The sequence below is a fragment of the Copadichromis virginalis genome, linkage group LG9 (genome assembly GCF_057382275.1).
Source record: "Copadichromis virginalis isolate Kocher_CV1m ecotype Utaka linkage group LG9, C_Virginalis_male_GT1.1, whole genome shotgun sequence".
Taxonomy (NCBI): domain Eukaryota; kingdom Metazoa; phylum Chordata; class Actinopteri; order Cichliformes; family Cichlidae; genus Copadichromis; species Copadichromis virginalis.
This window is the reverse complement of record NC_140626.1, coordinates 21,619,260-21,632,032: the sequence shown is the minus strand read 5'-3', so window position 1 is coordinate 21,632,032 and position 12,773 is coordinate 21,619,260. Positions and strand designations below refer to the sequence as shown.

The 12,773-nt window shown below is 41.0% G+C and overlaps 1 protein-coding gene across 1 annotated transcript; it reads left to right on the top strand.

Moving 5' to 3' along the window:
• The first annotated feature begins 2,714 nt into the window (after window positions 1-2,714).
• On the top strand, window positions 2,715-12,288 carry LOC146701816 (regulator of G protein signaling 20-like). Its single transcript, XM_085468182.1, has 5 exons — window positions 2,715-2,900; window positions 3,909-4,069; window positions 9,106-9,189; window positions 9,274-9,508; window positions 11,384-12,288. The coding sequence occupies exons 2-5, from the start codon at window positions 3,912-3,914 to the stop codon at window positions 11,576-11,578; spliced, it is 672 nt and encodes a 223-aa protein (XP_085324308.1). The 5' UTR covers window positions 2,715-2,900; window positions 3,909-3,911; the 3' UTR covers window positions 11,579-12,288.
• Window positions 12,289-12,773: the final 485 nt, after the last annotated feature.

The following is a 12,773-nucleotide window of genomic DNA, read 5'->3' as shown; positions in this document are numbered from 1 at the left end:
CACAAAATTTTATTTAAGGCTTACTTTGAAATTATTTTTGAACTCTGCCTTTAAACTTTGAATTACAGTGTTGAAAGAGCCACTAAGATACTTCACAGGTATAAACACAGCATTTTATTGCTGTAGGAGTTGGAGCTGATTTTAACTGTATGCAGTTTGGTCATTTCACCCAATGGTTCACAACTTGAGGGCAATATTCATACAAATGGTCACCATGAGATGATAAATGTGGCAGGAAATGCTATTTCTGAAGTTTGTATTTACCTGTGAAGCTTTAGCTCCAAAATAGTTAATTGCATGTTTGCTCTACATGCAATAGATCCCTGGTTCAAAAGCAAAAGAAGACACAACCCCAACCTGAAATGGTCATGAGCCAGCGTACTACTAGAGTTGGTCCAGACCCTGGATAAATGTGACAGTTGTGTTAAGAAAGACTAGAATGAATGTCTCTATTTGCTAAAACTACTGATAAATAACATACATTTACAGTCCTGATTTCTTCCTGCATATTTTCTATGTACACATAAAACCGTACCAAGACGTCAGACATGGTGGTGGTGGTGTGGTGGTCTGGGGCTGCTTCAGGACATGGGTGATTTGTTGTAATTAATGGAACCATGAATTTTGCTCTCTAATAGAAGCTCTACCTGAAGGCAAAAGTCCAGCCATCATTGTGTGTCACGGTCCCTGGGTCTCATGCCCTTGGTTTTGCGTTTTCTGTTAGTTCATTATTCCTTTTGAGTTTTGAGAAATAATTTATGTTCATGTTCTGTGTTATTTTATACTTCTTTATTAATGGTGTTATTTTGTATTTTCTTGTGTTAGTTATAGATGACTTCAGATGTATTAGTTCCCTTTAGTGTTCCTGTTCTGTTCTTTCAGTCTTGTGTTTGGTTAGTTCTCTACAGCTGTGCGCCTGTTTTCTCTTCCTTCATTACCTTCTGTGTATTTTGTCTGAGTCTCCATGTGTCCTTTGTCAAGTCATCCCTCTAAGCTGGGGGTTTCCTAGTCCCATATTTATATGTTTAATGATTTCTGGAAACCTTGGATTCCCAGGCTTGCTTTGTTTATTACTAACACAGCATAACATGACAGTTTGGCCCCAAAGCTCAAGCACACTTGGGTTATGCAGAAAAGTAATGATCCAATATACACCACCAAGTCCACCTCTGAAAGGCTCGAAAAGTAAAAAGGAAGGTTTTAGAGTGTAATTAAGTCAAAGTCCAGACTTAAACCAGATTGAGATGCTTTGGCGTGACCTAGAACAGGTCGTTCATGCTCAAAAACCCTCCAATGTGGCTGAATTCAAACAATTCTGCAAAGAAGACTGGGACAAAATTCCTCCACAGTGAAGTGAAAGACTCGCTGCCAGCTACCAAAAAGGCTTAATTGCAGTATTTGCTGCTGAGCGTTGCACAATCAGTTATTAGATTTGGGGGACAATTACTTTTTCACACGGCGCCATGTAGGTTTTGGATAACTAAAAAAATCCTTAATACATGAAATCATCCTTTAAAAGCTGCATTTTGGATTTACTCTGGTTATTTTTGTCTAATTTTCTAAATATTTAAATGTGAGAAATATGCAAAAAAAGTCAAATACTTTTTACAGGGCTGTAAAAAATGATTTGAGATGTTCTATATTCTATAGCAATTTATAATCCAGTCACACTATTAAGCATTAGTGAGGTGATGTCATTTAGAAATACACCTATGTTTACCCATCTGTTACTGTGACACCATGTACACCTATCACTGCAGTACATGGTGTTACCACCCGACTCAGAAGCTGCAACAAAAGTATGGAGACTGACACCAGAGTTTCAAAAAAAATAGGTTTGATTTTAAATTATTTTAAATTACATAGGTTTACATGGATTGACGCACAATAAAAAGTAGCATTCATCTAAAAAGCTCCAGCGCATTTTCTTAACTGCAGCATTATATGTGACTCTGTTTTAGTTTTATGCACAAAAGCCTATTGCATATTCTGAAAAGACAAATAACTGAGTGGTTAAATGAACTGTGTAGAATAAATGGTTAATAAAAGCCAGAGATTTTTAGAGATAAAAACTGATCTAAAATCCTGGCTTCAGCCCAGCATGAGGACAGATGGGTTTATGCAGCCTGCTCTCTACATAAAGCAGAATCTTGTCATGGTTGAAGAAGTGCAGTGATTGCTTTTTATCATTTAGATTCAGTTTAGTTAACAGTCACTTAATCGAATTTTACTTCTCCTGATTTGCCCTCCATTGGGCTCAGCATCCCCTGGGGGTCTGCTGCTAGGCCCCGGCGTTTTTAAATAGAGCGCCGCTGCCCTCTGGTGGATTCAAGTGGTGCTGACCACACTGGGAGCACACTAGGTGCAGATGTTGATTTGGATCTTCCAGATGTTTGATTAAATTAGTCAGGGTTGTGACGTCTACAGCGTCTTAATATCTGCCACCACTGACTCCAGAATCCAAAAATGCACCCAGTAAAATAAATGCATTACCAACCAGATTATGAGTGATACAGGCAACGATTTAAGAATATATTACGTTTCTTCATAATTCAATTCAACAGAAATTGACCCAATCGCAGAAACTTTATTGATTATATACCAGCAGCATTTCATTGCCTCCAAAAACAAAACCCCCCATGAATAATAATTTACAAGAATCTCTGTTTATTATCTGTGCCACGCAATAGACTTCCTGCCCCATCTGTCAAGAAGAAGCCATTGCTGTAACAGACAGCGCACATTGTGTTCTGGCAGTTAATGCATGGACGCAGAAAAATCTTTTCACACTTGCAGGAAACGCATGCGCATAGAGGAAACCAACTGGTTTGTGTCAAGCCGAGGCAGACGGACGTGATCGAGCCAAAAATCACCTGTATTCTGGCATTCATGGTGACACAGTGAGTACACATTTATATTTTTATAACAGAGAGGGCGTCTTAAAAACGACTGAAAGCACGACTGGTTGTGCAGTTTTTCTTCTTCTTCTTCTTCTTTTCTTTTTTGGAAAATAAGGCGGGTAGTTACAGGGTCCAGTGAGGCTGAAGCATTCTTATCTGGATGTTCCTCCAGCAACCAGGAATATTAGAATTAATTTCTAGACAATTTGTGCACACTGTCATCCGTGCTAAAATAAAATCATCGATCATTAAACGAACCTAGATATTAGCAGATCTGCTGCTTCTTTTTGCCTCTAAAGGGAGAGAGAATAATGTGAGTGGACGCGAAATTATCAGTATTTCTGATCATAATGATTGCATTATGTTCCTATAAATGGCTGCTTGCTGTAGGGAGACTGTTTTCCTTGTATCGTGTATCCTCCCGAGGATGCGATTGCTGCGGTCCAGGAGTAACGCCTTGTCGCTATCATTACTGCTCATCCCTCACAGACGGAGAGGGGAGATGAGGGAGAGAGGAGGAGGGGGGGGGGGGGGGGGACAGGGGGGCGGGGGTTGTTGCTCATCACATTGGGTTTTGTTACATTCAGCATAATCCAGCAAACCCTTGATTAAAAAAATCCACTGGCTTCTCGAGCTGTTTGCATTCATATATTTATATATTTCATGTCGATCGCTGTTGCATTGTGCAAAAGTTGATCGTGAAGTGTTCGCGCATTCCGCAAGACACGTTTATTCACCTCAGGTAGTTTCAATTTAGCAAGCACGGATTTCAGCACGAGATTTCCGTATCATTTAGGCTTGAGTCGCTTTTTTTCCTCCTCTCAATCCTCCTTAGAACTGCGCGCCGGCTGTCAGATCTCTAATCTCTTGCGATTTCTTGGACTGTGATGTTTTGCGTGTGATGCTTCCGCTTAATGCGGTAATGATCTTCCAGTGAAACCTCTCCTACCACCATCACCACCACCCTGCTTTCCGCGCAGCTCTCTCACTGTAGTCTTCTGCTTTCAGCCCATGGGCTCAGAGCGGGAGGAGATGCGTAAGACACAGGTGCAGGTTCATCAAGAAGCAGCTGCCAGTGTCCTCCAAGCGCGCACCAGAATGGGAAACACCCCCACCAACGCCTCAAATGCCTGTTGCTTCTGCTGGTGCTGCTGCTGTAGCTGTTCCTGGTAAGGAGAAACACTCCACTGAATCCCACACATCCACACACAGATTTATACACTGATGACTTAAGTCCTCTCATTAATTACATTTCCTTAAATTTCACGGGTTCATGAGTTTTGCATGAGTTGCTAGCTGTTGTTGTGTGGCCGAGATGAATCCTGAACTCACTCAAATTTGGTCCAGCAGGACTGATTGGTGTCAGCTGTAGCTAATTTCACAGCTAATAAGACTGTGGGACTTAAGCAAGCAGCGGGCATATGGCATGCGTGTGTACAAGGAGCAAGATGTCAAATGGTGTGGCTACGTACAATTCGGGAGGGAGGGTGTCGTTTGCAGCTGGTTGGGGGCTGCATGCAGTGAAAGAAGATAGTGAAGGGGAGGGTAGTTGCCTTCTTCAGCTAGTGTAGGGCTGGGCATAGGAATGCAAGGTGCTGTTGTTGCTCCTGAGTGAGCTGCTGCTTTGAGTGCCATTGTCTCCACGCATTATTCTATGTCTCTGCCACAGCCCCACTCAAGTGGATCTTGTTTTTGAGCAATTTTAGTATCTCTGTTTTGCTTTCATGTCTCCCACTGATCACCAATTGTTATTTTTACTTCCAAAACACGTGTTTAAGGCACCAAAGTGGCCTTAAACTAAATCACTTTAGTTGCCACAGAAAGGAGTGCGCCACGCTCGAAAAACGCTGAACAACCCTGCCCAGTGAACTGCACTAAAGCGTAGCCAGAATGTACAGTGTTGTATTTTATCTACACCTAAGTAAAACTAAAGAAGAAAAAATACAATTAGAAAACTAAAACAGAATGCAAGCACAACTATGCATAATAGATAGCAATAAGACTAAAAGGACAGTTCTTTTAAAAGCAATGAAATATGCACAGGAAATGAAACCGGTCTTAAAAAGAAATAAAAATATGCAGCAGTTTCCTTGAATTTCCTGTTCAAGTTAAAAACAAGAATATGACAAACAAAATAAAGCACTCATGCTCTATAATAAGATGGCGAGTATGACAAAATGTGTTACATATAGCCTGTCAAGAGGCATGAGAGAAGGGAGAGGTTCAGCTGATAAGCACCTGATGGGAAAAAAAACACCCAAACCTTAAAGTGTTCTGGTTTTGTGACTTCACAATGCCAATGTTTACGGTTTTTGGCAATGCTATCACATAGATTTCACAGACTATAATAGCATTTTTGTCATTTATGATCGATTAAACAGAAAAATCTACCGATGTAACACTGAGTTTATTGATTGCTGAGTAAGTGGCCCATGAAAACAACCAGTCATTACAATTATCCAGTGTTTTCACAATTCATTTCCCAACAGAGCTGCAGGATTCTCGAAATGCGATTCAGGATCCCTAGAGCTCTGCAACCAATAAGATTGTTGTATTACTAAAATGGGTATATCTACAGATAGGGACAGTACTGTGCAAAGTCTTGAGCCAGCCCTCATGGCTGTATAGCTTCCTCGGAGAATGGGAATTGGGTGCATGTGTTACTGAAATATGTGCAAACATACATGGAAACACAGTATATAAGACAAAAACTGAGTTTGTACAATTTTGATGAGCTTGACAGTTATTATTTGGTATGAACACCTTTATTCTTCAACACAGCCTGAACTATTTAGACAAGCTTCCTTGTAATTTCTTTAAGTAGTCTTCAGAATAGTTCTCCAGGCTTCTTGAAGGCCATTCAAACCCCACCCTGCTTCAGTAATGTTATGGTCCAGGCTACTGGGAGGCCAATCCATGACTCACAGACAACCACTTTGTGTTTTTTGTTTTGTCCAGGTATGCTTTTACTGCATTAGGAGTGTGTTTGTGATCATTTTAATACTGAAAAATCAAGCCATTGCCATTCAAATGTGATTCAGATGGTGGATCAAATCTGATGGTAATGTTTGGTGTTCATATTTCCATCAGCCTCGATGCCAACACCTGATGTTCTAAAAGAGGACTTTTTGTGCAGTAGCATGAGCTTAATGTTTTTAACTCTGAAGCTATGGAAACTCCCATATGATTTTGAGCCATCACATCACATGTCTGGAGTATTTTGCTTGAAAAGTTTTAGAATGGAAATAGTGCTGAGCATAAGAGTACAAATGGTAGTGAAGGTGTATATTCAGTTTGTTATTAGGACTATTTTGTCCTCTGTAAGTGGTCCCTGCTCCCAAAAAAGCTTCCACAAACAGCAAATCATGAAGAAAGTGGTCATTACAAGTTCCCAGAGCAAAAGTTTACACCGCCAACTGTCTTGGTTTGTCCAAACAATGATTTTTAATTTGCAGAGACATAAACCAGAAAACGTTAAATCAAATAAAAATCTAATAGTTTCCGTCTGGAATAAAATGAGACGTATGTTGTAGTAACAGCTCAACAACAGATGCACCTCCCTTTTGACTCCAACCTCTCATTCATTTACCAGCACCATCCACACAGCAACCCAGAAAAACATAAACTCAGTGGCCCCGTGACCGGCGCCGGCTCTCGTCGGATGGAGGCCTCAGGGGGGGTTAAACCTGTTTTGGAATTATCAGCTATTTGCTTTTGCTTCCTCTGAGGACAGCCGACCTGTTGTATGCAGAACGTGGTCGCGATAATTCACTCCGCTGGGGATGAGTAATACGTTTTTTATTCTACATCTGTATGACTTTAATTTAATTGTTGCACAGCTTCAAACACCACATTCCCAGGTGGGATGGCTCACAATGGACTCTCACCTGAACCAATTAGCCGACAGCCAGCTGCTACTTCAGGCAGAGAGAAGGTTTTAATTCCACACAGGTGAGACTCACAGGATGAGCTGGACAGTTGACACACTATACTTTTTACAGAAACGTTCCCAGTGGATCAGCCTGAACGTGCTGTAAATGTTCTCTCATTTCAAATGAAGAAGAAACCATAGAATGCATAGTGCTCCTGCTACACTACACTGTAGGAAATCAGTGTTTGCAATAGACTTTTTGACTGAGGATTGCATGAAATTTAAAGTATTTCTGGGTTTTGATATTATCTCAGTCTAGTGTCTACATATAGGGTATGTAGACACCAGCCCATTTTTAATGTGTACCATTTGGGATTGGCTTCTTAGTTTTATTTAAGGGAAGTCATGAGGCTAGACTGTATAATATTAAACCAATGGTTCCTGAGGTTTTTGATTGTTTGCTGCTGGAGAAATTTTAAAGTCCATATAATGCATTTGGGGTATGTCACTTTCCCTATGAATGTAAAGAGTTAGCAGAGTTATAATGTAATATCGAAAGGAGTTATACAAAGAAAAACACTGCTCTTGAGCGCACACCATAAAAACGTGGCCATCACAACCATCACATTGCTTTTGGCCTGTGCATTTTGAGGCCTTAAGGTTAGTGTATTGGTCACCACCATGGTGGCTTTTTGGGAGCCAGAAGTAACTGTATCTGGACAAGAGGGTGGAGTGTTAAGTGATCAGCTAGTTCTAGCAAGCCTGGTTACAAGGCTCTAGCTATATGTGAAAAAGAAGATTTTCACAGGACTACATAGAGTCCTGTTGCTCCTGTGCTTGTGATCGTTGTCCTGTTGGATGAACCAAACGTGGGCTAAGCTTTAGCTGCTCAACAGATGGCCTCACATTTGACTCTAGAATACTTTTGGTGTGCAGGGGAGATTGCGGTCAAACCAATGACTGCATAGTGCATAGAGTTGTGTGAAAAGTTTGGATCTACTAATAAGCGGTTTGAATGTCACAGATCCATTGCATACATTGTTTAACTGTCTTCATGATGTGAGAACCTGGCTATCTCAAAACTCTTTAACCTTGAATGACAGTAAAACTGAAGTTATTGTCTTTGACAGCCATATTCCATTGAACCAACTAACTGTTACCCTTTGACCCACTTGCTAGCTATCTCTCCCACGTTGTAAGACTCCCTATTGCCATTCGCTCTTCTGAGACTGTTCAGTCTTTTAAATCTCATTTAAAGACCCATCTTTTTACTCTGGCTTTGATGTAAGATAGCTTGATTATCATTTGGTTGGTTTCTATGTTTGTCTCGTCTTGCGTTGTATTTGTCTTATTTTTATTTCCTAATTTGTGAAGCATTTTGATCAAAACTGTTGTTTTTAAATGTGCTATATAAATACATTTTGATTTGATTTGAAGCCCAAAGTAAAAGGAAAAAAATACTACAGTTTAACTCAGCAAAGCTGAAGCACAAACATCTTGGATGGCTACACCTCACAGACATGACATTAGTGACATTAGTCATCATGACATTAGTCAGATAATCTATTTTCCACAAAAGTACAACCGCGGTGCAGTGCATTGACTTTTGGACAGCTGTGAATCTGCACAGCTAGGCTGCTAATGCCAGTATCCTGAACAATGAGTTTTACATATTAAAAAATACCATATTATAAACGTGCTCTAAATTTGGGCATTTTAACACGGAAGTCTGTGGGTGTTGACTCTATTATGGAGCCAGCCTCAAGTGGCCACTAGAGGAAATGCAGTTTTCGGCTCCAGAGGTTGCTACTTGCATCATCATGTAACATATTTACACAATGTCTGCTTTGAGGCTAGCTGGTACACCTGCAAACAAATTATGAGCAGTCGGCCCTTATTTCTAAATTGTTTAGCCACAAGCAAAATGTTAAAAATGTTCTCTTATTGGCTGTAAGGACAAATACAGTCGTGATGCACGTCACAGCGACTGAGGAACAAATGCATTACTTTTAATCCTGATGGTAATGTCAGCACACTGCATGGCTAATGTAGCTACGGATCCCATTAGTTCTGATCGTAGGCCCAGTGTGACACAAACTCAAACAACAGCAGGTGTTTTCATGTCTCCTTAAGGGCCTCCACATGTATTTTGCCATGCATTGAATTATAACATGTATTTATTCTGTCTGATAACAAATGGTCACATTAGAAGATTTTCCAATTTTGAATGTCTAGCTCAAGCTGCAGGGTGAAAAACTGAAAACCGGGTGACAAACTGCTTTAAAAACATTCATGATCAAAACGTCAAAGCTCTCCGTGTTATTTGTCTTTCAGTTTGACTGTTAGAAACGAAGACGAAACAATACAAAGGTCCACGTTTGAGAGCAGGACGGACAAAACCACTAATTGCGAAGAAAGGTGAGTTCAGCGATACAGAATCTGTGACATTGCTGTGGAAATTCGGTGACATGCCAACGCATCCATTATTCTTTTATTTTCCAGCCCAAAGCCTACTCTGGAAGACACTCGCTCCTGGGCGATGTCATTTGAAAGGGTGATGAAAAGTGCAGCCGGGCGAAGCTGCTTCAGGCAGTTCCTGAGAACAGAGTTCAGCGAGGAGAACATGATGTTCTGGCTCGCCTGCGAGGAGCTCAAAAAGGAGACGAACAAGACTGTGGTGGAGGAGAAAGTCCGCCAGATCTATGAGGACTTCATCTCCATCCTTTCCCCTAAAGAGGTGAGTAAATAATACTTAGAATGATCATATCTAAGTTTATCAACAGAACAGGTGTAATATTGCAGATTGCTTTTGCTGCATTGCAGGCAGCTTTTATGTTCCTTTTTTTTAGCTCTAAGATCGACTTCACCAAAAGTCTCACAGTGGCTGTTTTAGGGTGTAGAGTGTATATAGAGTCAGGGTGTCAAAGTATAACAGCACTGACAACAAGTGGAGTATTATAAATATCATGTTAATGACAGGCTGCAAGAACAGTATTGTTAATAACCCACCAACAGCAAGTGTAGCTACCAGTAACATAAACCAGCCAACAGTCATAAAAAAGGAAAAAAGACTAGCTAGAGACCACTAAACAACATATAAAAGGCATGTGAACTGACAGGTTGAAGTCGCCTTACTAATTTATGGATTATGTCAAAAGAAGGCATGTAAGTAGATATTTTTGAGTCAAAAGTGGTTAAAGCAGTAATTTTACATTTTCAAGCTGGTAGCAGGAAGCCTCGTTGATATATACTCACTGGCTACTCCATTAGTTACATGTTGCTAGTACCAGGCTGGACCCCTTATGCCTTCAGAACTGCCTTCATTCATCATAGCACAGACTCAACAAGGTGCTGGAATCATTCCTCTGAGATTTTTTACATAATGACACAACAGCATCAAACAGTTGCTGTATTGTATTGAGATCTGGTCACCTTGGAATCTATTGCCATGTTCAAAAGACCAGTTTCTAATTTGAACACTGTGGTCATGAAGAGATGGGCGTGGTCAGCATCAATACCCAGGTAGGCTGTGGTGTTTACACGACACTCAGTTGGTATTAAGAGACTGAAAGTGTGCCATGAAAATATCCCACACATTATTAAACCAGAAGCCTGAACTGCTGATAGAAGGCAACAGAAATCTAAATCTTCTTTTGTCCAGTCTTGGTGAGCCTGTGTGAACTGTAGTATCAGTTTCCTGTTCTTAACGGACATCAGATCACTCGGAGTGGTCTTCAGCTGGTGTAGGCCATCTGCTTCAAGATTCAGCATGTTGTTTATTCACTCTTCTGTATATCTTTCTTATAACAAGCAGTTATTTGAGCTTCTGTCGCCTTCTTGCCAGCTTAAAGCAGGCTGACCGTTCTCTGAGCTCTGGCATCAACAAGGCTTTTTCACCCAGAGAACTGAGGCTCACAGGATATTTCCTCTTTTTCGCTTTTCCACTCTGCTTAAACTCTAGAGATGGTTGCGTGGAGAAATCTCAGTAGATTGGGGCGATCGTGGCTCAAGAGTTGGGAGTTCGCCTTGTAATCGGAAGGTTGCCGGTTCGAGCCCCGGCTCGGACAGTCTCGGTCGTTGTGTCCTTGGGCAAGACACTTCACCCGTTGCCTACTGGTGGTGGTCAGAGGGCCCGGTGGCGCCAGTGTTCGGCAGCCTCGCCTCTGTCAGTGTGCCCCAGGGTGGCTGTGGCTACAATGTAGCTTGCCATCACCAGTGTGTGAATGGGTGGATGACTGGATATGTAAAGCGCTTTGGGGTCCTTAGGGACTAGTAAAGCGCTATATAAATACAGGCCATTTACCATTTTTAGATCTGCAGTTAAAATATTTAGACCAGTCCAACTGGAACATTCACTTAAATCACATTGTGTTCTGATGCTCAGTTTGAACTTCAGCAGGTCATCTCGACCACGTCGACATGCCTAAATGTATTGAGTTGGTGCCGTGTGATTGGCTAATAAGGCATTTGCAGTAACGAGCAGTTAAACAAGCATCTGAAAGTGTCACGCAGAGTATAAAATCCTCGTGTGGAAGTTGTTTTGTCCTTTTATATGTGCATTTTTTTAAATCCATCATCCGTGCTATTGAACATTCTTCTGTCTCCTCTCCAGGTCAGTCTGGATTCACGCGTCCGAGAAGTGATAAACCGCAATATGCTTGAGCCGACCTCGCACACGTTCGACGATGCTCAGCAGCAGATCTACACGCTGATGCAGAGAGACTCGTACCCCCGCTTTATAAACTCATCTGCGTACGCAGATCTGCTGAAGAGCCTGGAGGAGTCTCAGTCTCCCTCTGAGCCATAGACTCTCCACTGCCACACAATGCTTTCTAGCGCATGCGTCCCACCCGAAGGAGTTTCGTGTTCATGTTGGAGTCCTGCTATTTAAAGAAAGACAGACGTGAAAATGAACACTACTTATCCAGCTGTAACTGCTGTTTATTTACCCACGATTAGCTTACCAAAACCTTTGGAGCAAACAAGAACAAATGCTCGGTTCAGCATCAGTTACTTGTCTAAAACATATCTATATTTTTATATACTCCCTAACGCTTGACATTGCACTTTTCTACCTTGTTTAATGAGGGAACGCATGTATCTGTGAGCACTGCATTTGTATTTGGGTATATTGTGAGCCTTAATGCATATCCAGTTCTTGTAGAAAGTAGTAGTTTTTATTTAACGGTAAAATTAAGAAGAAGGAAAGTGCCTTGGAATAAGATCTTCTACACTAGCACCTTTGGTCTAAAACGAATGGTGCGACAATGACTTCACACGTTGGTGCTTTTAGCTCTTCTCAAAGATCAAAGTTTTTACAACTTGATGAGCTGATACCCAGAAATAGATCTTGTCTTTGTGTTTCAATACTGTGATACTAGTCTATATTTAATTTAAGCAAAACAGGGAAAAACAAACTGAATACATGACCATGACCACTGATATATTTGTGTATTTAAAAATTTGTGTGAAATAACTATATGAATTCTCACATAAATAAAGCACAATCATACGTTGCGTTTCCTGTCATGTGTCATGAACATTCACAGTAGAGTCTATGCTTTCACCTCATTATGTATCGCACATGTAGTACTGTAGTTTTTGCAGTGTGTTAAGAACAGTTTTCAGAAACGACTTACACTTTAGGACAGCCAACAACATATTGGCTGTCCTACTTAATCAGGTAAGAAGGCTGATGAAATCCCAGGTGCTAATATTGTATCTACAATTATGTAAACCCAAATGCAGGAGGAGAGGAATGAAAGAAAGCAGAAGAGAAACTACATGTGTTTAAATGCGAGGGGGGCAGGTGGAAAAGTGAAGGGGGGTGATTTTAAATGCCTGGGATCAACCATCCAAAGCAATAAACAGTGCACGAGAGAAGTGAAAGAGAGTAAAGTCTGGGTGGAACGGGTGGAGACCAGAGTCAGGGGTGATTTGTAAAAGATGGCTAGAGATAAGAGTCAAAGGGAAGGTTTATAATATGCTAGTGCTATGATGGT

What these genes read in the sequence shown, in the direction of transcription:
- LOC146701816 (XM_085468182.1), top strand. Translation starts at nt 3,912, where the DNA reads ATGGGCTCAGAGCGGGAGGAGATGCGTAAGACACAGGTGCAGGTTCAT. An exon ending in ACCACTAATTGCGAAGAAAG is followed by an intron (nt 9,190 to 9,273) that starts GTGAGTTCAGCG and finishes TTTATTTTCCAG; the next exon opens with CCCAAAGCCTACTCTGGAAG. An exon ending in CCATCCTTTCCCCTAAAGAG is followed by an intron (nt 9,509 to 11,383) that starts GTGAGTAAATAA and finishes TCTCCTCTCCAG; the next exon opens with GTCAGTCTGGATTCACGCGT.